Source organism: Chlamydomonas reinhardtii, chromosome 17, assembly GCF_000002595.2.
Source record: "Chlamydomonas reinhardtii strain CC-503 cw92 mt+ chromosome 17, whole genome shotgun sequence".
NCBI lineage: Eukaryota > Viridiplantae > Chlorophyta > Chlorophyceae > Chlamydomonadales > Chlamydomonadaceae > Chlamydomonas > Chlamydomonas reinhardtii.
Genome location: NC_057020.1, coordinates 1,951,923 through 1,977,740, shown reverse-complemented (window position 1 = coordinate 1,977,740; position 25,818 = coordinate 1,951,923). Strand labels below are relative to the sequence as shown.

Here is a 25,818-nt window from a genome sequence, read left to right as displayed (position 1 = left end):
CGATGACGGTCAGTGAGGGCGGCCTGCCGGCCAATCGCTTGGCGAGGATGCGGCGAGGCACCTTGAGGTTCACTCGCCCGGCGCACCTCCTGGCAGCTTATACATTTAACTTGAGAATACGTAGTCAAACGCTACTACTGCTGTGCGGCCTTCTCCACGTTCACAGCACTGCTCGTAATCCACGAAGGCTTAACCCAACTTTCAACTCGGCTTCAGCTAACCGAGTAACTCTCGCGCCATACTACGCTCATACCAAAAATGCCTGGCCCGAACTGCCCGGGCGCTGACTTGTCGTCCGCGTTAAAGCGGTGCCCCTTCCTCCACAACGTGGCACAGACGCACGGTGAAAGCTATGCGTTCAGCCTTGCTGGAAAGCCGGCTTGCCCTCACGGGCCGGTGCTAGCCGAGGATGACGACTTCTCTGCAACCATGGCGCTCTTCCACGGCCGCGGAGGCATTCTGCCGCTGCCGCACCTGGCCCCAGAGGTGCAACAGCAGGTTCTCTATCCTCCTTCGCCAGCTCAGGCGCGCCCCGCTGCCGAGCCCGCGAGGAAGTGCCCCTACACACACGAGCCGGTTCAGTCGTCGCCCGCGCCCATGCCGCATCCGCTGGCGATGGCACCTTTGGCCTCAATGTCAATGTCCTGGGGCAGCAACTGGGTAAGCCGCTCCGGCGTGAGGGTGCTGATTGTTGGAATGTTGGTGTCGGAGGACTGATTGTACCGGCCGTGTCCACTCAGCGAGCAAGGGCCCGCAAACGCGATGCATGTAGTGTATTTATGCTTCTAACACCTGCTGATTCCCCTCCTGCCCTCAGTTCAACATCCACCACCTCTTCAAGCAGCACCTGCAGCAGCACCGCCCCCAGCAGCGCAAGCCGCCGCAGCAGCCGCAGCACCACAGCGGCGGGCCTACGGCGTCCGGTCCCGGTCCCGGCGCCTCCGTGACAGGCCCCGGTGGCTCACCTCTGGGTGCCGCAGGCGAGGGGGGCACGGCCGGCGGCAAGTGCCCCCTACGCCGGGCGCTGGGACCGCTGGCGGGTATCGTGTTCAACAAAGCGGGCCAGATAAGCTGCCCGGAGCCTATAATTAAAATGCGCGCGGCTTTGGCGGCGACGCGGCCGGTGCGCGAGCTCCGGCCGCAGGCACTGCCAATTAAGCTGATGGCGGTGGTGATGACCACGGCGGCGCTCAACGTGCCCTGCGGTCAGTGTGGACCGGCGAGGGCCGTGCATGGGGGGGGGCCATGCGGGGTGTGCAATCTTGTGGGAAGGAGTGGGAAGGCGGCTGCGTGGCTTGGCCGTGGCTTTGTGCACGGCGCGGCGCTTCCTTCAGGGTGGTGCCGCGCATGAGGGAGGGTGCAGGGCAGCAGGAGGCCGCCAGGCCAAGCCAGGCCTCTGCAACGCATGAGACCAGGGCTGAGCGCTTCGGCGTGTTGTCCCTTCTGACGCTGCGTAACCACCACACTCGTCATGTGCACAGGCATGTGGCGCGAGCACACGGACAAGTTCTCGTCGCAGTGGTTCATGGCGGTGCACGCGGTGAGTACCGTAACCCTAGCTGCACCTGGCTGGGGGGGGGGGTAACTTTGAACCAATCCCGTAAGGAAACAGTCGCGCTGCAAGGAGAAACTGCAGCCGCATATGCGAGGGGGGGGGGTGGAAAGCTGGGGGGGGGGTGGAAAGCTTTGCGCCGCGGATGCGAAAGCTTTATGTTGTGTCCTGCACGCACACTCGCGCCGGGTGTCTCGTCCTACATGCTGATTCCTACCATGTCCCTTCCTCGCCTGCTTCCCTGCTCCTCCAGACCATCCCCTTCATCGCCATGCTGCGCAAGGCGGTGATCATGCCCAAGTACGCCATCCTCTTCACCATCGCCGCCGCCATCGCCGGCCAGGCCATGGGCGCCAAACTGGAGCGCCGCCGCATGACTGACGCCGCGCGGGACGAGCTGGCGGGGCTCGCGCGCGCGCACCCCGCGGCGGCGGCGGGGCCGCCGCTGCCGCGCGTGCAGGTGGCGACGGCGCCGGCGGAGGCAGCGGTGATTGGCAGCCGGGTGGCGGTGGCGGCGACATCGTCGGCGGCCCTGCCGGTGGCGAGCATGTCCATGACATCGCGGCCGCGGCAGCAGCAGGGGCCGGCGCCGGCGGACGGGACGGTGTCGTGGGCGGAGCTGTATGATGAGGGCAAGGCGGCAGCGGCGGCGGCGGCCCAGCCAGCCGCGGTGGCTGGTTTGGCTGCGGCTTCGCAGTTCCGGTTGCGGCCCAAGGGCGCGGGCCCCCGGCGGGTCGTCCGCGCGGGCGTGGTGAGCGCGGCGGCTGGCTGCAAGGCGGCGGCGGGCAAGCGCGGCGCGGCGGCGATTGTGGCGATGGCACCCGAGGTGGTGGCGGCGTGCTAGGCGTCTACATGATCAGCCGTGACAGAGCGCCCATGCGATCCAAGTATCGGAATAGTGGTCGGGCTTCATTCTTCCGCAGTGCAGTAGCATTTGGGGGCTTAGCATGTTAGTCTGTAGCACGTAATGCAGTGTTAGCATTCAACGTTGAATGTTGAGTTGTATGTCTGGTACGGACACCGACTAAACAGATTGTGTGTCAGCGCCAAGCAGCTGACCCGGTCACTATTAATAGAGAGAGTGCTTTGTGTGTCGCAGCGGCGCCAGGCTTACCAACCCTTGCCCTACACTGGCAACTAAAGACGGATTGTGTTGCAGCGACTGAGCGTGTAGGTTAGGCTGGATTCACGTGCGGGTTGGGGCAGGGCACCCCTGGCCCTTGAAGTACGGTATGCCTATCAACAGCTGGACCGTGCAGGTGACGTGTTGAAGCCTTGTCCAGGACTGGTCCCCCCCCCCTCGCCTTCCAGTCAGAACTGCCCCCTCCCTCCGCAACCGGCCTGGGGGCCGGTCGTCGCCGGGCTGCGGCAGCAGCAGACGCCGTGAAATGGTATGCGGAGGCGTTGTATGGCTAGGGCCATATCATATGGGTCAGGCGTGTTACTCATGGGCGTTGGGAGGAGTCAGATGGCTTATTTGGTGGTGATGAGGGCGGGAGCCATCCATGAGCATGTACAGCGCGGTGCCTGGTAGTGGCGTTGGGGTCTGCTGCGATTTGATGCACACCGCATGTCCAGCATTATTGTTGAATGGTGGAGCTTCCAAGTGTACCGTACTAGCTGGCGTCGTCGGCAGTGCCAGCGGCACTCCACGCCAGGGGCTGGCGGCGGGGGCGGCAGGCGGCAGGTGCGCCGGCACACCCGGCACCGGGCACTTGCGGCCATCGTGTGTGGGGTGCACGGCCCTGGCGGCGGCGGTGGGCTGTGTGCAGCACGTGGCACTGAAGCAGGCTGAAGCAGGTGACAAGGGGTGTCAGCTTTGTACAGCTGGAAAATGGGCTGAGCCCCCGTACGCTTGGGAGCTATTAGGCGTGTAACGCCACGTCAGAGCCTCCATGCCGCTACGACGCGCAGGCGCATCGGCTAGGGACACTCGGGTTGGGGCCGTGCGGGATTTCCCGCGCCACGCATGCGTGCCTTGTCACGCTCCCAAACACCCCAAGCATTTCTTTCGCCTCCTGCCATACTCAACACCTCCCCGGCGCCCCACGCTCAAAGGGCTGGGCGCGGGGCGGGGGCGACCTCGGGGCTTCTCGGCATTCTGGCGCGTCGGCAGGCATGGCTCAGCAAGTCGCTCAGAACTTTCGATATACTTCCCCGCTTTGCTTGCCGCCAACATATTTTGCCTTAGAGACTGCATATCAGCGGGCACCGGATGCTTTCCTCGCGACCTCGCGAAAGTCAATTGTCCATGGACCGCGAAGGCACTTCTCGCTCCGCCCGAATTTTCCCTGCCACCTATTTACATGCAATAGGCATTATCAAATACTAATACGTAGCAGTCGCGGTTTGCGCCAGTATGCTATGTTTTGCCGACACCACGCAGCCACGCACGCACGCACGCACGGACAGGGGTGTTCCTGGGGGGCTTCGCCCCCCCCCTGGAACGCTGCGCTGGGGGGGCTCAGCCCAAAAACCACGGGTGAAACCTGACCCTGATCCTGAACCCTGACCCTGAAACCTTGCTCCGAACCTGAACCAGAAACGTGACTCCAAACCTGATGAAACCGGGGTGACACTCGCACTTACATGCTGTTCCGGGTGCTGCTGCTGACAGTTGCTGCTTATCCCCCCGCTGGCATTCTCACCTATCACGCCCCTCCCCAACAGGCACAAGACACAGGGCACAGACATGCTCTCATCGATCGGGCTTACAACGAATCCATGGAGCACCACCGTTGCCGCCAGAGGATCCAGGCCGAGTTGCACACACCGCTCCCCTGGTTGCCGCTGCTCCTGCACCCAGCTGGCTAGCTCGCCTCTCCACCCGCCGATAGGCCGCCAAGCCGGAGAGCAGCACACCCAATTCGCAAGTTCATTAGCCGGCCGTGAAGTGACCGTGCCCGCACTGCGTACCGACGAGTACTTGACACCAGTAGACGTGCAAACCTGCTTGACACAAACCTGGCACTCTCTGGCTGGTTCATATGATACAAACCATGATGGCATCCATGGTGCAATACTTGCAGTTCAGAATGAAACGCTCAGGCAGAAGTCGACAATGCATCCTTGCTTCTACCGAAAACTAAGTGGCGCCCGACCGCACTTTGTTTGCCATTGTTGCAGGTGCGAGAGCTTACCGCAGTAAATGCTGGTGCCTGTTGGTCAATAAGCAGGTCGAATGAAAACGCAGGCCATTATGTCTCCGCACTACTACAAATTCACCAGCCACGCAGAAGCATGCCTGCTATGACTGACACTGACAGCAAGGTGCCCGAACCCGCAACGGGCAGCGCTCCGCGACTCCCCCGTAGACCGGCACCACGCGCGTGGTGCTTGCTGCGGGGGAGTCGCGGAGCGCTGCGCGTTGCGGGCCCGGGCACCCTGCTGTCAGTCATAGCAGGCATGCTTCTGCGTGGCTGGTGAATTTGTAGTAGAGCGGAGACAAAAAGATGTTCGGAAACGGCCGATGCGCCATCAGGACCGCTCCAGCCTTGGTCCCACTGTCTCCACGGAGAGGCAGTCCTGGCTAAGCCGTCTTCTTGTGAGCGGTGGGCTCTGACGCCAGGCTGTGCGCCACGGCAGCAACGATGCCGCGGCCCAGTTCGAACAGGACGGTAAAGGGGTCTGCGCACCACACAAGACTCCTATGTCAAACGTTGAATTCCCAGGAACCTCAAGCGGTCTCCGAGCTCACCGCGTTGCTTGCCCAGCTCCTCGATTCGCGCATTCTGCGCCTCGAGCTGAGCATTCTGCGCCTCGAGCTGAGCATTCTGCGCCTGCTGCTGCGCCTCGAGCTGAGCCTCGAGCTGAGCACTCTGCGCCACGAGCTGAGCATTCTGCGCCTGCTGCTGCGCCCCGAACTGAGCAATCTGCGCCTGCACCTGCGCCAACTGCTGCGCCAGTTGCTGTAGTTGTTCATTAATCTGTTGTTGGTCTGGCTGTTCCAGTTGCTGCGGAGCGTCCTGCTGCGCCATCTCGGAACTACGCGGTCGCAGCTGAAGTGAACTAGATAGTTATTATCAAAGTAGCCAGCAAGCTATAATCAAGTCTACTTGTGTATGTGGTTTTTGCATTTTGCGAGCCAGCGCGCTTCTGACATCCGACTGTAGACCCGCTGAAGGGCCGGCTACTTGCATGCCGCCCTTTTTACTTGCTTTACAGCAGTTTACAGACATCCTTGCTTTCATCGCTCTTCACAGCTCGCCACCGAAGTCCGCCTTTGCGATGGCTCGGCCACGCCTAGTGTATGCCAGGCCGGAGAGCAGCACCCAGTGGCGGGGTCGTCTCTCCATCTCTACCTCTCAGCAACTGGCAGAGGCCTATCAGCAGTACTGGGCCCGGGGTTAACGACAGGGCTGTTGGCCCACGCGCACGCCGCACCCAAGAAGCACACTCCCCGCCGCCGCTGTGGACCGCCACGCGGCGCCTGACCTCCCAAGTCACCGACGGCGATGGACGGAAGATACGGGCAATGTCACAGTGTTAACGGCTGACAACGAACGTCCAAGCAAATAAATCCTTGCCAGAGTTTGCGGTGGTATATGATTGCTGTGTTACAGGAGGAGAGGACCACCTGAGCGTGCAAGCGCGCAGCGGCCATCTATTGCTACCTGGACTAGCCTAAGCCCGGGGACAGTTGATGCACACTGCACAGTGCAACACTGGACACTCAACGGATCTGCCTGCTCCCGCACACCAATCCTTCGTGGAAACGGCTCCGCCTCTCCGCACATTCCAGGGCGTCAGCGGTGGGTCTCTGTTTCCGTTAACATGCTCCTGTGCCTCAACATCCCCCTGTGCGCTGCGTTGCGCTGCAATACCGCCCTCGCTTCACCACCGCCACTCCCTTCGCGACGCCGACCTCTCGTGCCCCAGGCCCCACGTGCCCCCACCAGGACACCAGCTCACCCCGCGCACCCAGCGCCTCCGCCAGGAGCGCCTCAGCCCGCCGCACCGCCTCCACCGCTGCCCGGGCCGCCGCCGCCGCCCCCGCCGCCTGCTCCGCGGCTGCCGCCGCCGCCCGCCGCGCCGCTGCCGCCGCTGCATCCGCCTGCATGCGGGCGGACCGGGCGGTGGCGCGCGCCTCCTCACCTCCTCAGCTGCGGCCCCGGGCCGCCGCCACCTGGCGCCCCACCTGCACCGCCACTGAGCCATCGTCGTCCTCCTGCTCCTCCTCCGGAGCCGTGGCAGCGGCGCACAGCACTGCTCGTAATCCACGAAGGCTTAACCCAACTTTCAACCAGCGCTTTTAGCGGAGTGCTGTCGAAATGCGAACGCGAATGTGCGCGACACGAAGAGAAGTTGTAGTCGCTAGCACGCATAGAAGGCCGGTTAGCAGGAGGCGGTCACAGCAGACATGTTACCTCATCCAGACGGTAAACGCCACGGGCAATAGAGGAGCGCCGCCGACCCATCACTGATATAACCAGGTTGCGATGGCTAGGCTGTCGGACGGCTGGCGGGCTGGCGCGGAGCGGAGCTGCGGGGCGCGCGGCATCCGAAACCAACCTGGAACGGAGCGCTTGTATCTTCCTTCGTTCGGAACGAAATTTGTCCAACAAGGCCTCTGGCGGCCGAAATGTTTTTGGTCTTGACTTTGGAATTTCGGCCAAAACGCACGGGATCTTGGGGGGTCTTTCGGCAAACAGACGAAGACATTTTTGGGAACTCGGCCACTTTTGGCCAAGGACAGGGGGTTCCAGCGGCTACTCCACGGCTGAAACCTGCGTGGCATATGGTAAGAAGGCTCAAAGGGCTGTATCTATGGGTGTTGACGGCGGGAGACAGGGGTTCCCCTGGCGGGAGAGTGAGGTTGGGTCGGCGGGAAGCAGGGGAGGAGTGGGCGTGTCGTGTCGGTGTCGACATCGTGCGGGTCGGGGGCGGAGCCCCCGGAAAATGTTGGGGGTGAACGAAGCGGCGGCAGCCTGTTTCGTCAACTAAACGAAGCCATTTTAAGGAAATCGGCCACTGACGCCGCCCCTGCCTTCGTAAGATACGAGCGCTGGGGGGGATGCGAGGCAGGTCAAGCTAAAGACAGAATCGGAGGGGCGGGGCTTCCGGGCTCGGTGTGGGCACTTCATACCTACTCACACCTTTTCATTGACTCCCGAGCGCTGCTTTCAACTCGGCTTCAGCTAACCGAGTAACTCTCGCGCCATACTACGCTCTTATGTACTCCCATGGCACCCGGTTCATGCCGGTTCAAATTTCCCCGGGATGATGCGCCGCCCTGGCTACTACTTATATGTACATACAAAATAGCAATGACGCTAAGATAGGGCTCTAGAAGCCACGCGCAGACGCGATGTCAGCATGCTCATGCTGCGGTTCCTCAACTAAGGCCTTAAAAGCTAGGAACTGGCCCTTTAATGCTTCTGATTGGTCATGGGATAAGCGCGCGGACTTTTTGGAGAGCCCCGAGGCTCCGCCGGGCTTTCGCGAGCGTGGAAACTTCGTTCGCGCGCGCGGGGGCGGCAAAAAAGCGACGCAGCATGCTTTATGTTCGAATTGCTCCCTGCGAGCTGTCCAACACCTGCTGATTCCCCTCCTGCCCTCAGTTCAACATCCACCACCTCTTCAAGCAGCACCTGCAGCAGCACCGCCCCCAGCAGCGCAAGCCGCCGCGGCAGCCGCAGCACCACAGCGGCGGGCCTACGGCGTCCGGTCCCGGTCCCGGCGCCTCCGTGACAGGCCCCGGTGGCTCACCTCTGGGCCGGCGGCAAGTGCCCCCTACGCCGGGCGCTGGGACCGCTGGCGGGTATCGTGTTCAACAAAGCGGGCCAGATAAGCTGCCCGGAGCCTATAATTAAAATGCGCGCGGCTTTGGCGGCGACGCGGCCGGTGCGCGAGCTCCGGCCGCAGGCACTGCCAATTAAGCTGATGGCGGTGGTGATGACCACGGCGGCGCTCAACGTGCCCTGCGGTCAGTGTGGACCGGCGAGGGCCGTGCATGGGGGAGGGCCATGCGGGGTGTGCAATCTTGTGGGAAGGAGTGGGAAGGCGGCTGCGTGGCTTGGCCGTGGCTTTGTGCACGGCGCGGCGCTTCCTTCAGGGTGGTGCCGCGCATGAGGGAGGGTGCAGGGCAGCAGGAGGCCGCCAGGCCAAGCCAGGCCTCTGCAACGCATGAGACCAGGGCTGAGCGCTTCGGCGTGTTGTCCCTTCTGACGCTGCGTAACCACCACACTCGTCATGTGCACAGGCATGTGGCGCGAGCACACGGACAAGTTCTCGTCGCAGTGGTTCATGGCGGTGCACGCGGTGAGTACCGTAACCCTAGCTGCACCTGGCTGGGGGGGGGGGGGTGGAAAGCTTTGCGCCGCGGATGCGAAAGCTTTGTGTTGTGTCCTGCACGCACACTCGCGCCGGGTGTCTCGTCCTACATGCTAACCCCTACCATGTCCCTTCCTCGCCTGCTTCCCTGCTCCTCCAGACCATCCCCTTCATCGCCATGCTGCGCAAGGCGGTGATCATGCCCAAGTACGCCATCCTCTTCACCATCGCCGCCGCCATCGCCGGCCAGGCCATGGGCGCCAAACTGGAGCGCCGCCGCATGACTGACGCCGCGCGGGACGAGCTGGCGGGGCTCGCGCGCGCGCACCCCGCGGCGGCGGCGGGGCCGCCGCTGCCGCGCGTGCAGGTGGCGACGGCGCCGGCGGAGGCAGCGGTGATTGGCAGCCGGGTGGCGGTGGCGGCGACATCGTCGGCGGCCCTGCCGGTGGCGAGCATGTCCATGACATCGCGGCCGCGGCAGCAGCAGGGGCCGGCGCCGGCGGACGGGACGGTGTCGTGGGCGGAGCTGTATGATGAGGGCAAGGCGGCAGCGGCGGCGGCGGCCCAGCCAGCCGCGGTGGCTGGTTTGGCTGCGGCTTCGCAGTTCCGGTTGCGGCCCAAGGGCGCGGGCCCCCGGCGGGTCGTCCGCGCGGGCGTGGTGAGCGCGGCGGCTGGCTGCAAGGCGGCGGCGGGCAAGCACGGCGCGGCGGCGATTGTGGCGATGGCACCCGAGGTGGTGGCGGCGTGCTAGGCGTCTACATGATGATGGTCCACAGCCGTGACAGAGCGCCCGTGCGATCCAAGTATCGGAATAATGATCGGGTTTCATTCTTCCGCAGTGCAGTAGCATTTGGGGGCTTATTATGCACGTAATGCAGTGTTAGCATTCAACGTTGAATGTTGAGTTGTATGTCTGGTACGGACACCGACTAAACGGAGTGTGTGTCAGCGCCAAGCAGCTGACCCAGTTACTATTAATTGAGAGAGTGCTTTGTGTGTCGCAGCGGCGCCAGGGTTACCAACCCTTGCCATACACTGGCAACTAAAGACGGATTGTGTTGCAGCGACTGAGCGTGTAGGTTAGGCTAGCTGGCGTCGTCGGCAGTGCCAGCGGCACTCCACGCCAGGGGGTGGCGGCGGGGGCGGCAGGCGGCAGGTGCGCCGGCACACCCGGCACCGGGCACTTGCGGCCATCGTGTGTGGGGTGCACGGCCCTGGCGGCGGCGGTGGGCTGTGTGCAGCACGTGGCACTGAAGCAGGCTGAAGCAGGTGAAGCCTGACCCTGAAACCTTGCTCCGAACCTGAACCAGAAACGTGACTCCAAACCTGATGAAACCTGACCCTGACCCAAACCGGGTTGACACGCGCGCTTACATGCTGTTCCGGTTGCTGCTGCTGATACAGGGGTCGTATCTTGTTTTTGGGGTAATGTCTAGCTCCAGACAAAAGCGGCCGGGTGGCCGCCATCTTTTGTCTGGGCACATGGCGGTTTGGGGACTTCTCCATAGGAATTCGGACAAAGCCCGCCCCAAACCCGGGCCAACAAAGTCTCACCCCAGACATAAGCCCCCGGGAGGAATGTCTAGGAAACGGCCAAAATGGCCAATTAATGTCTGGAGACATTAAGATAGGAGCCCTGTGCTGATAGTTGCTGCTTATCCCCCGCTGGCATTCTCACCTATCACGCCCCCCCCCCCAAACAGGCACAAGACACAGGGCACAGAAATGCTCTCATTGATCGGGCTTACAACGAAGCCATGGAGCACCACCGTTGCCGCTGCTCCTGCAGCCAGCTGGCTAGCGAGCCTCGCCACCCGCCGATAGACCCGCCAAGCCGGAGAGCAGCACACCCAATTCGCAAGTTCATTAGCCGGCCCGTGAAGTGACCGTGCCCGCAATGCGTACCGACAAATACTTGACACCAGTGGACACGCAAACCTGCTTGATACAAACCATATGATCTTAGTTTTCGGTAGAAGCAAGGATGCATTGTCGGCTTGTCGGTTTCATTCTGTACTGCAAGTATCGCACCACGTGGATGCCATCACCATGGAGAAAACCTCAAACACAGTGCATTTTGTCGCCGCTCTACTACAAATTCACCAGCCACACAGAAGCATGCCTGCTATGACTGACAGCAAGGTGCCCGGGCCCGCAGCAGGCAGCGCTCCGCGACTCCCCCGCATCGATTTAGACCGGCACCACGCGCGTGGTGCGCAGCCAGATCGTCACCCTGATTAAAAAGGGCAACAGAGCCAGGATCCCCGTAATGATTGCCGGCACTGCGACCGATATCTTGTGACCCCGTTCAGCAAAGCCGGGCGTACACCGTCCAAGCCGCCATGGTGTACGCCGGCTTTGCTGAACCGGGTCACAAGGTATCGGTCGCAGTGCCAGCAATCATCCGGCAATCATCCGGCACCATCCCAGCCGCTGGCGGAGGCAGTGCGGTTGAGGCGCGCCCCTGAAGCCGGCACAGTGGCTGCTGCGGATGCTGCTTCGGTGGCGGCAACTGCTGGGCCGCCGGGAGGGGTGTCGCGTGGGGCACCTGTGGCAGCTGCCTGACCGCGCGGGCGGGGCTGGTGGCCCAAGTGGACCTGGTTCTGCTGGCGGTTGCCATGGCCTGTTAGGGTACACGACGCATGGCAATCAGCGTCAAGCCATCAAAGCGCCAACCTAGTTTGTTGTAACCCTGGAGGAACTGAACCCCTTGATTGGCCGCACGGGGCACGCGCGCACCTGGCGCCACAAACTCCGTTTGCGGGGGCGCCGGTGCCTGGTGGGAGAGCCCACGCGGGTAATGTGGCAGTGGTGGGGCAGCGTCAACGCGGCACGTGCAGCCCTCTTGCGGCAACAGAAGCAGTTGCATGGCACTTGACACTCACCAGCGTGCCCCTGGGCGCCACGAGGCGCGGCAGCGCGACGGTTGCTGTCCTCGGGAGCCATGGCGTCGCGCAGTCCTCGGGCGGCCTAGCCTGGGGCGCCGACAATAAATACTATAGGGGGTCGCGAGTAGGGACGGCGAAAGGAATGATACAGGCGCGCGCGGGCGCGAAGAGGGCCTCGCGACATAGTTTTCTGCTCGGCCGTTATGGTATCGCCGGCTGCGACCGACACCTTGTGGCCCGGTTCAGCAAAGCCGGCGTACGCCGTCCAAGCCGCCATCAGGACCGCTCCAGCCTTAGTCCCACTGTCTGCAAGGTGGAGAGGCAGTCCTGGCTAAGCCGTCTTCTTGTGAGCGGTGGGCTCGGACGCCAGGCTGTCCGCCACGGCAGCAATGACGCCGCGGCCCAGTTCGAACAAGACGGTAAAGAGGTCTGCGCACCACACAAGACTCCTATGTCAAACGTTAAATTCCCAGGAACCTCAAGCGATCTCCGAGCTCACCGCGTTGCTTGCCCAGCTCCTCGATTCGCGCATTCTGCGCCTGCTGCTGCGCCCCGAACTGAGCAATCTGCGCCTGCACCTGCGCCAACTGCTGCGCCAGTTGCTGTAGTTGTTCATTAATCTGTTGTTGGTCTGGCTGTTCCAGTTGCTGCGGAGCGTCCTGCTGCGCCATCTCGGAACTACGCGGTCGCAGCTGAAGTGAACTAGATAGTTATTATCAAAGTAGCCAGCAAGCTATAATCAAGTCTACTTGTGTATGTGGTCTTTGCATTTTGCGAGCCAGCGCGCTTCTGACATCCGAGCGCGATACTGTAGACCCGCTGAAGGGCCGGCTACTTGCATGCCGTACTTTTTACTTGCTTTACAGACACTCTACGTCCTTGCTTTCATCACTCTTCACAGCTCGCCACCGAAGTCCGCCTTTGCCATGGCTCGGCCACGCCTGGTGTATGCCAGGCCGGAGAGCAGCACCCCAATGGCGGGGTCGTCTCTCCATCTCTACCTCTCAGCAACTGGCAGAGGCCTATCAGCAGTACTGGGCCCGGGGTTAACGACAGGGCTGTTGGCCCACGCGCACGCCGCACCCAAGAAGCACACTCCCCGCCGCCGCTGTGGACCGCCACGCGGCGCCTGACCTCCCAAGTCACCGACGGCGATGGACGGAAGATACGGGCAATGTCACAGTGTTAACGGCTGACAACGAACGTCCAAGCAAATAAATCCTTGCCAGAGTTTGCGGTGGTTTATGATTGCTGTGTTACAGGAGGAGAGGACCACCTGAGCGTGCAAGCGCGCAGCGGCCATCTATTGCTACCTGGACTAGCCTAAGCTCGGGGACAGTCGATGCACACTGCACAGTGCAACACTGGACACTCAACGGATCTGCCTGCTCCCGCACACCAATCCTTCGTGGAAACGGCTCCGCCTCTCCGCACATTCCAGGGCGTCAGCGGTGGGTCTCTGTTTCCGTTAACATGCTCCTGTGCCTCAACATCCCCCTGTGCGCTGCGTTGCGCTGCAATACCGCCCTCGCTTCACCACCGCCACTTCCTTCGCGACGCCGACCTCTCGTGCCCCAGGCCCCACGTGCCCCCACCAGGACACCAGCTCACCCCGCGCACCCAGCGCCTCCGCCAGGAGCGCCTCAGCCCGCCGCACCGCCTCCACCGCTGCCCGGGCCGCCGCCGCCGCCACCGCCGCCTGCTCCGCGGCTGCCGCCGCCGCCCGCCGCGCCGATGCCGCCGCTGCATCCGCCTGCATGCGGGCGGCCCGGGCTGTGGCGCGCGCCTCCTACCTCATCTCCTCAGCTGCGGCCCCGGGCCGCCGCCACCTGGCGCCCCACCTGCACCGCCACTGAGCCATCGTCGTCCTCCTGCTCCTCCTCCGGAGCCGTGGCAGCGGCGGCAACGGCGGCGGCTTGTGGTTGCATGCTGCCGGCAGCTCCGCCCCTGCTGGCGACTGCTGCCCCTGCCACCTCAACGCGTGCCGTTGCTGCGGTAGCTGCAGTGACAGTGGCGATGGAAGCGGCGGTAGCGGTGACAGTGATGGTGGCGGCGCCAATTGCATGCGCTCGGGTCCCTCCATCTCTGGCTCTCAGCAACTGCAGTGAGAGGGGCCCATCAGTTGTGCCAGTCACCTGCGGCCCCGCCACTGGCCCCGCCATGCGACCTCGCCGATCGGCAAAAGCAGCGACGCCATTTCAACATCTCGGGGCCCCCCACCCCACCCCCCGCCCGCGCTCTCTCGCCTTGGCTCACCAACGCGCTTGTGTTCACCGGCGCCTAGTCCGGGCATCCCTCCCCCCCTTCCCACCCCGTTCGCATAACTGCGCGCTGGACTGGAATGAGCCCATAGCCGATAGCTCGGCTCAGGGGCTAAGTTCCCGTCATACTTGGCCTTGCAATGGTGCGAAATGGGACAGAGCGAGCGGAGGGGGCAAGCCGGAATACTGTGTAGCGGCAGGTGTTCAGTAACCACTGAGTTCTAGAGTTCAGAGCAGACATAAGCTGAAACGTTTTTGGTGCAGTTCAATGGCGCTGGCCTTGCGACAGCAGGTTTGCCTAGGGAAGTGTGCTTCCTGCGCCGCGCCACGCGGAGCAACTCAAGGTCGTGGTGAGCATCTATCTATCTGCCACGGCATGCAGCAGCGTGGGATCGGAGCCTTGGCTCGAGGGCATGCAGCGGCCGATGACCGAAGTTGCACCCGTGCTCGCTCTGCAGGGCTCAGACGCGGGACGCCGCCGCCGCCGCAGCAGCAGCAGCAGCAGCGGCGGTGGCGGCCGCCGCGTCAGCATCACGCGCGGCAGCGACGACGGCAGCAGCGACGGCAGCGGCGGCAACGGGGACCACGACGGTGATGCGCCACAGGGCAGCAAGCACAGCACTTCATCCGGTGCGAACATCTCAACCGGAGCGAGCCGGGCTGGCCATTAAAGGTGGTGGGCTGGCCATCGGGCTGGCTAGCGCGGGCTCACGCATCGGCGAGGGCCTGAGCTGCGGCCGCAAGGGCTTCGGCGCCGAGTCCTTCGCTTGGCCAGGGTGGCAGCGGCAGCAGCGTGCCGCAGTCGGCTGCAGCGGACCTGGGGTCCAAAGCGGCTAACACGCTAGCGGCAACAGCTGAAAAGGGGCTGCTGCTCACCTGCATCAAGTGGGTGGCCGACAAAGTGCGTTTGATGCTGCCAGAGCGAAGGACGGGCGTGGCGGCACAGCCCACTTTCCCCTTGAGAGGGAGGCCCACCTACCTTATTCACTTCCATTTTGATATTTTATGATTGTGGGTCTGCACGCCGCACATTTAGTCACCATAGAATGCTGTCTGGTGCACGTTGCAAATTGTGGTCGGGGACGGAGCAGGTTCATGAGAGGGAGAGTGTCTGGATTGCCAAATATAAATGGTGCACACGATGGGGACGGCTTAGCCACATACAATTTCACTCCGCGCGTTGTATTGGTTGGAATGCAAGATGGTTTTCAAGATTCAAGACTTCTTCAAGACTTCTTGCTTGCTGTTGCGCTGCGTACCAACTACCAAGGCCACTGCCAAATTGTTTGCCACCTGCTGGGGTTTGGGAGTCAGCTGCACCCTACAGGACTTCACCAGCCTGCCTTACAACTGTCCCATCGCATACCAAGGCCACTGCCAGGCCGGGCCAGGTGGCGGGGCCGGGTTGAGGGCAGGGCAGGGTGTGCCAGTGATTAGGTGGGCTCAGGAGGTGCGGGCTGGGCTCGGCAACCCATCCAGATGTATGTATGGCTGGTTGTTGCATGGGCCATGGGGCTCAGGGGCCACTTTGGCAGGTAGGTAGGAAGGGTTGCATTTTCGTGCCGCTGTGCTCACGTGCGGGTTGGGCGGTTGGGCCAACGGCGAATTAAGCTGGATTGACGAGGTCATCATCCCTGCGGATGTCTCCATACATTGCCTATGGGAGCCTGCACCCATCCGGCCTTCGGCCTATGATCTTCGCGCCATGCCGCCCTATGTAATGTTTTGCTGCCGCTGCGCCCTTCCCTGTGACGGTGTGGGCTTCAGTCATGATGCAGCACCAGTTGTTCAGGTCGATGATGGCTTGGGCTTGCTCATCAGCGATTCGTGTTGTCACTACCGTACTCCCAAAACATGCACGCACGCAGGCGCCGCAGCCAGCCTTGCAGCCAGCTGTTGATCAGCATGTTCGCATCCGCTGATTCGCTTTGCCCCATGACCACGCACAGTCGCCCCCTTCCGCTCTCCAGTGCACAAGGACAGCCAAGCGCTGTGCCCGACACGGGGACCGCACCGCCTGGACTGCGGACTACCTGGTCCGTGTGTTCCCGATGGCGTCTGCGTCAGACACTCGCCTGCAGTGCGCCTCAGTCTGACAGCCTAACTAACGGCTAGGCTCTGCCACACGCGCCTCAATGCTACCCGCGTCCTGACTATCAGCCTACCGTATGCACTCCTGCCTGTGCCCCATACCGACGTCCCTTGCCGGACTGTCCCTGCCCTGCCCTGTCACTTGCAATGACTCCGTGCAGTTTTTACGCCCGAACAAGTCCTCTCAAAAAGCCTGCATCACATAATTCGTTGCACTGACAAAATCCCAGTGCAGGATTGCGTGGGGGTGAAGCCGTGCTCTCATAGCACTTCTGTAAACATGTTCGCTGCGACAAGCGCCGCCATACAAATCACTCTAGGTCATCATACCCCACAATCCAAACCGGGCGTAATCATGTCGCGATTGCGCAGGTCCACAGGTCCGATCAAACATTTAACTCACAACCCTGGTCTCGCAAACATCCACGAAGGCTCCGCATTACCGTACTTACCCGCCCCAAACCCACGGCCCGGCGGTTCTAAGCCCTCAGCAACAACCGAGGCCAAACCCAACGCCAAGGCTAACTCATCCTCCACCGCGCATCACCGGTGCGCGTGGTGGCGCCCGTTGATCATCGGGCCCCCGCCCCCCGCCGCTGCCGCCACCGCGCCGCGGCTGCGCGCCGCCGTTGCCGTGTACACGGACTTGACGGACACAGGCACCGGACTGTTGCTGATGGGCAGCAGCGGCGGCCGCGGCCCGGCGGCGGCAGCCGCCGGGTCGCCGCTCGCAGCGGCGCCAGCGGCGGCAGCGCCACTACTTGACGCCAGCTTTTGCTGCGTATACCAGATGATGCCCATCATCGCAATGCACACGCCGATGAACTTTTTGAGCGGCATCGTGTCGCCAAAAAACATGCAACCGCCGGTCAGGATAATGAGTGTTTTGAGGTGGCCCACCACGTTATAGGTCAGGCTGCTGGTGGCGCCGATCACCAAAAAGGTGGACAGGCTGACTAAGAGGCCCAGAATGGCCGAGATGATGATGGCCGCGACGGCCGCGGTATGGTACTGGTAGGCCAGCAGAGAGCCGGGCGGCCGGATGGGCGGTGCCGCCGCGGCGGCGGCAATGGTGGCGGCGTCGGCCCCCGGCGCCGCCGGCATGTGTATCGTGTGCCAGCCCATGGGCTCGCACATGGGTATGAGCAGCCCCAGCATCAGCGTCGCCTGGACGGAGGGCAAGGTGGGAGAGCGGGCAGGCCATGGGTGTCGGCGTTGATGGAAGGATAGCGGTTCCGGTATGGATACAAGCTGCGTCCAGCGGCGACGTTCACACGGTCACACGTTGCTGCGTCCCAGTTACCCGGCTCGCCCGACCGGGCCAGCTGCTCATCCGCACACATGTACTCACATACACACACACACACACACATGCTGCATCGCATACGCTGTCTTTGTGCTTTGTTTTCCTTGTGCTCTTTAACACACACACACACACACACACACACACACACACACACACACACACACACACACACACTACACACACACACACACACGCGCGCACACACACGTCCTCCACTTGACTCAGCCCCGCCCAGCCCCCGCCTCATCCGCCCCGCCCCGCCCAACGCTGATGCCCCTCACCTGCGGCGTGTAGGCGTGCAGCAGCTGCATGCTGGAGGCCTTGAGCTCCTTCTGTTTGGATCCGGCCCAGATCTGGTACAGCGCCGTCATGAGGGTGGCGCCCACGCCCACCGCTATGCCCACCAGGTTGGACACCATCTGAGAGAGGGGGCCGAGGAGGGCTGGGGGTGTAGATACCAGCCCAAACGAAACCGAACCCAATGCAACAGAGCGAGGAGAAGAGCGTGGCCAGTCCAGGCATAACTAACATAGACCGGGGAGAGGGCCAGCTGTGCAGCATCGCAGTCACGAGAAAGACGACGCGTGTGTCGTGAACGAGCATCCGCCCCTCCTCATCCTGGACCGCGGCCAACGGGCTTCCCCCTCATCCTGCTCCTCCTTCCCACCCCCATCCCCTCCTCCCTGTACCCCGCTAGTTTGACTTGGTTTGGCAAGTTTGGGCTGATATTTCCAACCCACCGCCTCCGTCTGCCCCGCCTGCTTCTCTTCCCCTCCTCCTCCCTACAGTTGTAAACAGCATGAACTAGCCCCACATCCTCCCTCCTCCGCCCTCCTCCCCCTTCCCCTCCTCCCTCACCTGTGTGTCAGTGACTGTGGCCACGCCAATGCCCATGCACACCACCATCACGCTGGCCACGATGCGCGCGGGCGGCACGCGGCGGAACATGACCAGCTCCAGCGCGATGACGGTGGGGGCCACAGCGATCTTCATCACCTGCGGTGCGGGGGCGGGGGGCGGGGGGGAAGGGTCGGCAGGGGCCGTGCAAAGCAAAACGCACTGCCACGCCTTGTCCGGCCCAGCGCAAAGGCCTTGCTTCCACCCACCCACTGACCACCCATGCCCCCGACTCCCCCCCCCCTTCCCCAGATGCATCGCTCCACCACTCCGGCTACCGTGGCCCACCCACCCTCAGTCACACACACAAACACACACCCTCAGTCATACACACACGCACGCGCGCAATCATACACACACACACACACACACACACACACACACACACACACACACACACACACACCCTGCGCATCGCATTACGCTTTCATTTTGGGTTTGGCTCTAGTAACCCATCCTGGCCCCCACTGCCGTGCTGCCGCCGCCGCACCTGGTAGAAGCCCACGGTGTTGACTTTGAGGCTGAGGTTGCACAGCACGATGTAGGCCACGTAGGCGGCGGCCAGCGGCACCAGCCGGGCCTGGGGAATGGACTTGACCTGCGGGGGGATGGGGACAGCAGCAGCGGGCATGCCGCACCACAGCAGCGCCGGCGGCACGTTGTGATACCGTAAGGGTACGAATGGTGGGGGCACAAAACCTCGGTAGGCTCATGCCAGCATCGGTTCCCGCGGCGTGCACGCGCCCCGATGCGCCAAGATGACTGCACCGCTTAATGGCTCATCTCGCTGCACGCCCCCCCTCAAAAGGCAAACCCCGCAACAATTCGGCCGCCGACCCATAAGCGTCGTACGGCCGTATGCTAGCCAATCCCGAGGGGAGGCGAGGGTGCTGACGCGGTCGCACCTGGAACATGCCGCCCGCCGCAAACACGCGCATGCCCACGAGTGTGAACACGGTGTGGATCCACGTGAGCGCGTACGTGAAGTGGAAGCCGTACGTCTGGAACACGGCCTTGTTGGCAAACACGATGCCTGCGGCAGCAGCAGCAGGGTAGGGGCGGGAGCGTCGGGCGTGTGGAGGTGAGATGGGGCGGCGGCTGTGGCTGCGGGCCGCGCGGTGGTGGCGGACATGCGTTGCGCTCGCTGGAATGCCACATGCTTGACGGCATCCTTTTGTCTCCGCGCGCGACGCATTGGCAGGATGTTGGCTGCTGAGTGCCGGCGACGGGCGACGGAATGCGCAGTTTCCGCCGGTGCAGCCGTACAGCTGGCGGCCAGGCAGTGCTAGCCCTGGCGCCCGTCCGAAGCTCGTCACTGGGCCCCCTTACCTGAAGCCGACACGACATTCATTGCGCCATATGTCAGGGCCTTGACATTGGCCGCCGTCAGCAGCTGCCCCATAACTGCCTAGCGCTCGCCACCGGCACGCCACTGGGGAAGTAGCCCGCCAAACGCAAGCTTCGCTCTTGATGAGTACCTGGTTCGCTCGCCGCGCTTCCCAGCAGCGGTGCCGTAGAATCTTTATTATCTCTCTATTGCGCGTTGAATGCTGCACACCAGCGCGTTAGTCCCTAAATGATCCTCAAGGAGAGACGGTCTGCGAATAATGCAAGTTTATCTACGTAAGTCATTATGTGCTTCGAGAGCTTTTGTATGCCGATTGGCACGAAAGCGAAGACCAGCTGGGCTGTTGTGGATGGAAGAAACTTCAAACGCGTTGAGGCCCAGCTTGCAGTGTATGCTTTTGATGTGTGTAGAGAGCATGGAAATAGGCTCACCGCTTGACGAAAATCTGGAATTCGCATGCAAATTGTCAATGCAAGCCATCATGGCAGTTCCCTTCTAAAATCCACGGACAACAGACAATTGGCCATCTGCGTCTTGCTGAAGACTCTACGTATACCACTGCACATAATCCACCAGCCTCACTTGCCTGCTATCCAGAATCCTGAACTTGCGCGATGTTGCTGCGCAACAAGACAGGCCCGGCCCAAGTGGGCCGGCAGGCCGCACACGCGACAATTCAGCGTCCTGTGCTTGTACCTAGGGGCCTGGCGGTGCGAGCACTCGCGACGGCCGCTCCCCCAGCGCCTATCGACGACAAGACGGTGCCAGAAGGGCACAAGGGCTTGCACAACTATCTGTACAGCGGCGATGCCGACAAGGAGCACGAGCAGGATGCTTACAAAGTCCGCAAGGTTAGTAAGATGGTAGCGGGCGTAAGCTTGCAGGCGCGCGGGAATACGCACGACCTTGCATGGGCGGGTGTCGGAACTGTCGCGGAAGCCGCGGTGCGCAGGCTGAGGGCCGCCGTTGGCAGGGGCAATGGTGTCGGCCATTAGTTGGGCACTCCGTCCGCGGAGATGGCGGTGGTGGGAACGGTTTGGGGCTCGTGACGTGGGCGAAGCGCCCTCGATTTCCGTTGAGCACTTTCCCGCAGCGCCCGGCGCGCCCCCGAAGACCCACATCCCACAATCCCGCCTGGCTACTTCATAACCATGCTAGGAGTCGTCCAACATCTCAACAACAAAATCGGCACCCGGATCCGCGCCTGGCCTCACCCACATATCCACATGCGCCCACCCACTTCACCTCAAACCCATACCCCACGCCCCCCTTCCCAACACGCCCGCCCACACGCCCTCAGGACGAGGACGAGGGCGGCGTGGTGATGCCGGTGCCCGCCTACCTGGACACGCGCGACGGCGAGAAGCCGCTGGGCGTGTACTGCGTGTACGACAGCGCGGGGGCGGCGGCGTACGTGGGCTACAGCCGCAACATGGTGCTGGCCATCAAGGTGGGATTGCGGGGGCGGGGGCGGGCGGGGGGGCGGGAGGTAGCCGTTTGCGTGGAGGACGGAGTGGTGAAATCACAAGTGGGGGAGTTGCGGGAGGAGCGGGGCGGGGCAGGGCGGGAGTGGGCGGAGGGGTGGCGAGGAACCGGTGTGCATGCCGAGTGCCAGCAATCCAGCATTTTACTGGCCGTGTGCAGCGTGGTGCCCACCCCCAACCCAACTGGACCTCGCCCATGCACTCTCCCGTACACCACGCACGCACCGCGCAGGGCCACCTGGCTCGTGTGGGTCCGGCCCGCTGCGCCGCCGTGCGCGCCACGGTGTACGGCAACAAGGCCATGGCCAGCCGCGCCAACCTGGAGCGGGGGGTGGCCAGCTGGGTGGAGGAGCAGCTGGGCGGAGTGGTGCGTGCCGCGTGTGGCGTGTGGAGATGTTGGGCCCAGAGGGAAGGGTGGCGAGTGGAGGTGCCAGGGGCGGGTGCCGACCCATGTAGATGGTGCGATGGAGGGGACGGGCGGGAGGCGGGTCATGGGCGCACTGCCGGTTCTGAGCTCATGGTGCTGGACTGTCTGTCGTACTGCCCTTCTTTTGGATGACCGCAACCGACAGCTCCATAGCTGCCGGCACCGTGTCTCCACGCAGTCACGCCGCTGTGTGTCCCGGCCCCGGTCGCGGCGCGCCCCCCCCCCCCCTGCCTCAGGTGCCGCCCGGCAACGCCGACCCCCAGCAGCGGGCTCTGTGGGAGGGCGTGGCCGCCACCTCCGCCGCCAGCGGCGACGAGTCTGGGCCGGCGCTGGACGTGAGCCACATGTCGCCGGCGGAGCGCGCCGCGTACGAGGAGAAGCGGACCAAGATGCGCAAGGTGGGTGTGGGTTTTGAGGATGAGGGTGTACGGGCACGAGTGGACAAGCTGGTGGGCAGGCAGGGGTCAGGGGCAGCGCGACATTGATGCTACTGTGTGTGCCTGAAACGTGGGGGCGCACGTTGGGTGGTGGAGTGCAATTGGTGAGGGATGTCGGGTTGCGCCGGTGCCGGCATGGTGGGACCGCGGCTGCGGCGGTGCACTCGGCCCTGGTTGCCGGTGGCGGGTGCGGGCGCGAGCAGGTGTGGAGGGCGCACTGACCTACCTGAGTCACACAACAGTCATTGAAACAGCACGTCTTCATGTATGTACAGGCTATGGGTGAGAAGATGGTGGAAGGTGACAAGCCGGGCGGGCAGCCCAACGAGGAGCCGCCGGAAGACCTCGCCACGCGCAGGTGTGTGTGTGCGGCCGGGTCGCGTTTGGTTGCTTGTCAGGGTGGGCACTGCCTGGTCATCTGCAGTGTGGCCCCTTTTCGCTGCGCCTGTGGTGTACTGGGCCGCTGACCCGCCCGCAGCGCCAACACATACGGTACCCCATCGTTGGCAACCCCATCAAACCCCACCAAACCTTTATTTTCCCTTCCTCCGTCTCTTCCTCCGTCGTCTTCTATTAGGGCCAAGCTGATGAAGGCCATGGACCGCGGTGACTGGTCTGCCGTCATCGACCAGCAGACGCAGGAGGCGGTGGCGGCACAGCAGCAGGACCAGCAGCAGGAGGGCAGCAGCAGCAGCAGCAGCAGTGGCGGTGGCGCCGCCGGCACGGACGGCGTGGTGTCGCCGTTCATCCGGGAGGCTACCATGGACGAGGGGGACCTCATCAAGGAGCGGCAGCAGGCGGGCAGCAGCGGCCGCAGCGGGCGGGAGCTGTCGGTTGAGGCGGTCACGGCGGCGTTGGACGAGGTAAGCAGGGGAGGTGTGTAGGGGGGTTGCAAGGATGTTTGGGAAAGGGGGGGACCAAGGGCGGTCCGAGGGGGTTGATGGGGCATGGGTGCAGGGATTGGCATGGAATAACGCCGGCACGGCCGCAGCGACCGGGTTGACGATGAGTAATTGTCTGCGGCCGGCCTTTCATACGGAACGCGTCTGCCCTGCCCTGCCGTGCCCTCATCCCTAACTGCCGCTGCTACTGCCGCCGCCGTTGCTGCCGGCCTCAGGTGCGGCCCTACTTGGAGGCAGACGGCGGCGATGTGGAGGTGGTGGAGGTGGAGAACGGCGTCGTGTACCTGAGGCTGCAGGTGCGGGTGACTGGCGGGCTGGTTAGGCGGGGGGGGGGGCGGGCGGCGTGATGGGTGGGTTGGGGCGGCGCTGCGTACTGATGGTGGACATGGGTCAGGCACCGGCGCAGGGCAGCGGCTGAAGCACGGGGTGCTGACGGGGGATGGCGAGTTTGGGCGCCTCGCCCGTGTCCTACACCGCACGCGCACCCCCTTCCCCACCCTGACCCGGGTCCTGCCTCCCGCCCCTCGTGCCTCCCCTCCCCGCCTGCCTCTCTGCCTCCCTACCTCCTCAGGGCGCCTGCAGCAGCTGCCCCAGCCAGAGCGCCACCATGAAGGGCGGCATCGAGCGAGCCATCCGCAACGCCTTTGGAGACCAGGTCAGGCAGCGGCGCCGGCGTCCACTCGCGCTTCCCCCCTCGCCTCACTCCTGCTGCCAACTCCGCCACCCCGCCACGCCCTTCGACTTGCACCCGCTTCCAACCCACACCCCCCACACTTCCAACCCACTTCCAACCCACTTGCAACCCACCTCACAACCCCAACCCCATTCCTAACCCACATTCCATACACTCGACCCCCTTCCCCACTGCACACACACAAATACACAAACACACACACACACACACACAAACACACACAAACACACACACAAACCCTCTGTTACTCACAGGTCCGCGATATCCTGCAGCTGGACGCCAAGGAGCCGGCCGCCACCGCGGAGGCGGTGGACCGGCAGCTGGACATGCTGCGCGGCGCCATCAGCAACCTGGGCGGCAGCGTGGAGGTGGTGTCGGTGGAGGCGGGCGTGGCCACGCTCAAGTGAGTGGGAGGGAGGGAGAGGAGGCAGGTGGGGGGAGGGAGGTGGGAGGGGAAGGTGGAGGCGGAGGTGTGTGGGAGGGGTGGGGCGGGGCGGCATTGGGACGAGGAGAAGTGGGGTTTTGGTATTAAGGGCGCGGGCCCTAGCGAGCGAGTGGTTTGGGTTCACGACGAAAACGTGCCAAGGGTGGCTGTCCACCCAGCCTTTCCTCAGTTTTTCGGCAGCCTCTTAACCTAGCGCGTGGCAGTGCACACCTGAACCTTTACCCGCTGACCCCTCTTCATAACCCGGACCTTCGCCGCGCGCCCCCATGCCGCCTGCTGCCGCCTTGTTAGGTACGTGGGTCCGCCCGCCATAGGCAAGGGCATTACTGGCGCCGTGAAGGACACCTTTAAGGATCTGAAGGAAGTGCGGCTGGTGTGATGAGGAGGCGGTGAAAGCAAGCCCGCGCCAGCAGCGCAACCAAACAGAAGGTGAAAGCCGCGAACCGCCGAACCGTGTTTTGTATCAGATGTCCAGACCCAACTTTGGTGGTTAAGGATAAGAAAACCTTCAACCTCACTTTGAGCAGCGTGCAACGTGTGTGAGTTTGGGGTAGATTGCTGGTGTGTACATCACGCCAGCCTGGCCTGGCCCCTCGCCGACCTGCGCCTTCCTGCCCCGCTCTCTCCGCCACGCAGATACAAGGGGCCAAAGCCAGTGGGCAAGGGCATTCAAAACATGGTGCGGGACAAATTCAAGAAGCAGCTTCGGGAGGTGCGGCTGGTGGAGGCCTGATGCGCGTAGTTGTGCGGCGCGGTGCGGTCTCGACGGCGTTCACGGCATGCAACTGCATGGACCCATGACTGACATGCATTGAGTGGCGGCAGGCGTATGCGGCGCGTGGGGCAGTAGCGTGTGGTTTGGTGCATCGACTGCCGTACACATTGGTGTGTGGTATGAAAGGCCGCCATCAGCTTACAGACGTGCATTCTTTTTTCCTACTGGAGCGCGAAGAGATTCGGGGTGCTCGGTCTTTGGATCACAGGCAGTGCGCCGTTGCAACTGCAGTCCGGGACATTGTGGGAGGACGTGGGTGGACATGCGGGCTGCGGTGTGGCACCTTGAGGCTTGGTAGGTTGCGGTGGGCGCGAATTGTGCAAAAACACCGGACAAGCAACCGAGAGCTGGGCGGGAGTGCTAGACGGGCTTGCGATAGTCAAGAGCTGCCGAGGTGAAGAGTACCGAGTTGGGACGGAGTTCGAGGTGGGACGGAATGTTGCGGCCTCGTAACACGCAGCCCCGCTGATGTGTATATGCTTGGAGTGCACTTGGAGATTTGCATCGTGGGTGTGCATGTGTCAGGTGCAGCGCGCACGTGCGTGTGCAACCCAGTGGAACAACCAGGCACAGACACCCAACCAGGCTGCTGGGGCCGCTGCTGTGGAAGCAGGCGGCAGCGTGATGTGCGGGTTCGCCGCTCGATGCAGAGCGAAAGGAGGCCATGTGACTAAGGGCAAGCATGTGTGCCACTTAGCGTGCCTTGTTGCTGTACATGCAATGGCGCCCAAGTTACACCTACTGAGGTGGTGCCGGCGTTTATATATAAGTACCGTAGAAGTACAGGATTACCTTACACAAATGTCTCCCCATTACCGGCTGTACTTGCTGTAACACCCGGCAGAGCCTGATGTGGGTGGTTGCCACAAAGCCTTCTCACAGGGGCCCGCCAGCTCACGGCCCGCAGCACCTAACCGAGCTCATGTTGCTGGCAAGGCGCGGGGCGGTTTGACACCCAGGCTCAGGAATGCACGTCGTGCTCACCACCGTGTAACCCCACACAACAATCATCTGTGATTGCATTCGTGGCCAAAAGTCC

The 25,818-nt window shown here is 63.0% G+C and overlaps 8 protein-coding genes across 9 annotated transcripts; 4 read left to right on the top strand and 4 right to left on the bottom strand.

Moving 5' to 3' along the window:
* The first annotated feature begins 115 nt into the window (after nucleotides 1-115).
* On the top strand, nucleotides 116-3,441 carry CHLRE_17g711000v5 (uncharacterized protein). Its single transcript, XM_043072081.1, has 4 exons — nucleotides 116-660; nucleotides 818-1,205; nucleotides 1,482-1,540; nucleotides 1,806-3,441. Exons 1-4 carry the CDS (start codon nucleotides 259-261, stop codon nucleotides 2,394-2,396), a joined length of 1,440 nt encoding a protein of 479 aa, XP_042914540.1. The 5' UTR covers nucleotides 116-258; the 3' UTR covers nucleotides 2,397-3,441.
* An 810-nt stretch (nucleotides 3,442-4,251) lies between these two features.
* On the bottom strand, nucleotides 4,252-5,615 carry CHLRE_17g710950v5 (uncharacterized protein). The gene is made up of 2 exons (XM_043072080.1): nucleotides 5,250-5,615; nucleotides 4,252-5,179 (listed from the first exon to the last, which is right to left on the bottom strand). Exons 1-2 carry the CDS (start codon nucleotides 5,527-5,529, stop codon nucleotides 5,082-5,084), a joined length of 378 nt encoding a protein of 125 aa, XP_042914539.1. The 5' UTR covers nucleotides 5,530-5,615; the 3' UTR covers nucleotides 4,252-5,081.
* A 2,060-nt stretch (nucleotides 5,616-7,675) lies between these two features.
* CHLRE_17g710900v5 (uncharacterized protein) lies at nucleotides 7,676-10,211 on the top strand. Its single transcript, XM_043072079.1, has 3 exons — nucleotides 7,676-8,477; nucleotides 8,754-8,812; nucleotides 8,985-10,211. Exons 1-3 carry the CDS (start codon nucleotides 8,366-8,368, stop codon nucleotides 9,573-9,575), a joined length of 762 nt encoding a protein of 253 aa, XP_042914538.1. The 5' UTR covers nucleotides 7,676-8,365; the 3' UTR covers nucleotides 9,576-10,211.
* Nucleotides 10,212-10,556: 345 nt separating this feature from the next.
* Nucleotides 10,557-12,525, bottom strand: CHLRE_17g710881v5 (uncharacterized protein). The gene is made up of 4 exons (XM_001691619.2): nucleotides 12,212-12,525; nucleotides 11,710-12,141; nucleotides 11,564-11,600; nucleotides 10,557-11,447 (listed from the first exon to the last, which is right to left on the bottom strand). Exons 1-2 carry the CDS (start codon nucleotides 12,381-12,383, stop codon nucleotides 12,044-12,046), a joined length of 270 nt encoding a protein of 89 aa, XP_001691671.1. The 5' UTR covers nucleotides 12,384-12,525; the 3' UTR covers nucleotides 10,557-11,447; nucleotides 11,564-11,600; nucleotides 11,710-12,043.
* A 48-nt stretch (nucleotides 12,526-12,573) lies between these two features.
* Nucleotides 12,574-13,685, bottom strand: CHLRE_17g710879v5 (uncharacterized protein). The gene is made up of 2 exons (XM_043072078.1): nucleotides 13,554-13,685; nucleotides 12,574-13,465 (listed from the first exon to the last, which is right to left on the bottom strand). The coding sequence occupies exons 1-2, from the start codon at nucleotides 13,638-13,640 to the stop codon at nucleotides 13,199-13,201; spliced, it is 354 nt and encodes a 117-aa protein (XP_042914537.1). The 5' UTR covers nucleotides 13,641-13,685; the 3' UTR covers nucleotides 12,574-13,198.
* A 410-nt stretch (nucleotides 13,686-14,095) lies between these two features.
* On the top strand, nucleotides 14,096-15,706 carry CHLRE_17g710871v5 (uncharacterized protein). Its single transcript, XM_043072077.1, has 2 exons — nucleotides 14,096-14,323; nucleotides 14,432-15,706. Exon 2 carries the CDS (start codon nucleotides 14,568-14,570, stop codon nucleotides 14,808-14,810), a length of 243 nt encoding a protein of 80 aa, XP_042914536.1. The 5' UTR covers nucleotides 14,096-14,323; nucleotides 14,432-14,567; the 3' UTR covers nucleotides 14,811-15,706.
* A 57-nt stretch (nucleotides 15,707-15,763) lies between these two features.
* CHLRE_17g710850v5 (uncharacterized protein) lies at nucleotides 15,764-20,015 on the bottom strand. The gene is made up of 6 exons (XM_043072076.1): nucleotides 19,597-20,015; nucleotides 19,173-19,300; nucleotides 18,758-18,865; nucleotides 18,229-18,366; nucleotides 17,652-17,789; nucleotides 15,764-17,231 (listed from the first exon to the last, which is right to left on the bottom strand). Exons 1-6 carry the CDS (start codon nucleotides 19,667-19,669, stop codon nucleotides 16,608-16,610), a joined length of 1,209 nt encoding a protein of 402 aa, XP_042914535.1. The 5' UTR covers nucleotides 19,670-20,015; the 3' UTR covers nucleotides 15,764-16,607.
* A 100-nt stretch (nucleotides 20,016-20,115) lies between these two features.
* On the top strand, nucleotides 20,116-25,791 carry CHLRE_17g710800v5 (uncharacterized protein). 2 transcript variants are annotated; one of them, XM_001691474.2, is made up of 10 exons: nucleotides 20,116-20,466; nucleotides 20,916-21,065; nucleotides 21,332-21,466; nucleotides 21,763-21,924; nucleotides 22,239-22,321; nucleotides 22,541-22,826; nucleotides 23,081-23,161; nucleotides 23,437-23,520; nucleotides 23,814-23,962; nucleotides 24,641-25,791. In XM_001691474.2, exons 1-10 carry the CDS (start codon nucleotides 20,230-20,232, stop codon nucleotides 24,735-24,737), a joined length of 1,464 nt encoding a protein of 487 aa, XP_001691526.2. In that variant the 5' UTR covers nucleotides 20,116-20,229; the 3' UTR covers nucleotides 24,738-25,791. The 2 variants fall into 2 exon arrangements, with proteins under 2 accessions (XP_001691526.2, XP_042914534.1); XM_043072075.1 differs by having other exon boundaries at nucleotides 24,296-25,791.
* The last annotated feature ends 27 nt before the right edge of the window (nucleotides 25,792-25,818 follow it).

What these genes read in the sequence shown, in the direction of transcription:
- CHLRE_17g711000v5 (XM_043072081.1), top strand. Translation starts at nt 259, where the DNA reads ATGCCTGGCCCGAACTGCCCGGGCGCTGACTTGTCGTCCGCGTTAAAG. An exon ending in TGTCCTGGGGCAGCAACTGG is followed by an intron (nt 661 to 817) that starts GTAAGCCGCTCC and finishes TCCTGCCCTCAG; the next exon opens with TTCAACATCCACCACCTCTT. An exon ending in GGCGCTCAACGTGCCCTGCG is followed by an intron (nt 1,206 to 1,481) that starts GTCAGTGTGGAC and finishes TCATGTGCACAG; the next exon opens with GCATGTGGCGCGAGCACACG.
- CHLRE_17g710950v5 (XM_043072080.1), bottom strand. Translation starts at nt 5,529, where the DNA reads ATGGCGCAGCAGGACGCTCCGCAGCAACTGGAACAGCCAGACCAACAA. An exon ending in GGAGCTGGGCAAGCAACGCG is followed by an intron (nt 5,180 to 5,249) that starts GTGAGCTCGGAG and finishes TGTGGTGCGCAG; the next exon opens with ACCCCTTTACCGTCCTGTTC.
- CHLRE_17g710900v5 (XM_043072079.1), top strand. Translation starts at nt 8,366, where the DNA reads ATGCGCGCGGCTTTGGCGGCGACGCGGCCGGTGCGCGAGCTCCGGCCG. An exon ending in GGCGCTCAACGTGCCCTGCG is followed by an intron (nt 8,478 to 8,753) that starts GTCAGTGTGGAC and finishes TCATGTGCACAG; the next exon opens with GCATGTGGCGCGAGCACACG. An exon ending in GGTTCATGGCGGTGCACGCG is followed by an intron (nt 8,813 to 8,984) that starts GTGAGTACCGTA and finishes CTGCTCCTCCAG; the next exon opens with ACCATCCCCTTCATCGCCAT.
- CHLRE_17g710881v5 (XM_001691619.2), bottom strand. Translation starts at nt 12,383, where the DNA reads ATGGCGCAGCAGGACGCTCCGCAGCAACTGGAACAGCCAGACCAACAA. An exon ending in GGAGCTGGGCAAGCAACGCG is followed by an intron (nt 12,142 to 12,211) that starts GTGAGCTCGGAG and finishes TGTGGTGCGCAG; the next exon opens with ACCTCTTTACCGTCTTGTTC.
- CHLRE_17g710879v5 (XM_043072078.1), bottom strand. Translation starts at nt 13,640, where the DNA reads ATGCAACCACAAGCCGCCGCCGTTGCCGCCGCTGCCACGGCTCCGGAG. An exon ending in ATGGCTCAGTGGCGGTGCAG is followed by an intron (nt 13,466 to 13,553) that starts GTGGGGCGCCAG and finishes GCCCGCATGCAG; the next exon opens with GCGGATGCAGCGGCGGCATC.
- CHLRE_17g710871v5 (XM_043072077.1), top strand. Translation starts at nt 14,568, where the DNA reads ATGCGCCACAGGGCAGCAAGCACAGCACTTCATCCGGTGCGAACATCT.
- CHLRE_17g710850v5 (XM_043072076.1), bottom strand. Translation starts at nt 19,669, where the DNA reads ATGGGGCAGCTGCTGACGGCGGCCAATGTCAAGGCCCTGACATATGGC. An exon ending in CGGCGGGCGGCATGTTCCAG is followed by an intron (nt 18,866 to 19,172) that starts GTGCGACCGCGT and finishes ATCCCCCCGCAG; the next exon opens with GTCAAGTCCATTCCCCAGGC. An exon ending in CCACAGTCACTGACACACAG is followed by an intron (nt 17,790 to 18,228) that starts GTGAGGGAGGAG and finishes CCCCTCTCTCAG; the next exon opens with ATGGTGTCCAACCTGGTGGG.
- CHLRE_17g710800v5 (XM_001691474.2), top strand. Translation starts at nt 20,230, where the DNA reads ATGTTGCTGCGCAACAAGACAGGCCCGGCCCAAGTGGGCCGGCAGGCC. An exon ending in AGCGGACCAAGATGCGCAAG is followed by an intron (nt 21,925 to 22,238) that starts GTGGGTGTGGGT and finishes ATGTATGTACAG; the next exon opens with GCTATGGGTGAGAAGATGGT. An exon ending in GCAACGCCTTTGGAGACCAG is followed by an intron (nt 23,521 to 23,813) that starts GTCAGGCAGCGG and finishes TGTTACTCACAG; the next exon opens with GTCCGCGATATCCTGCAGCT.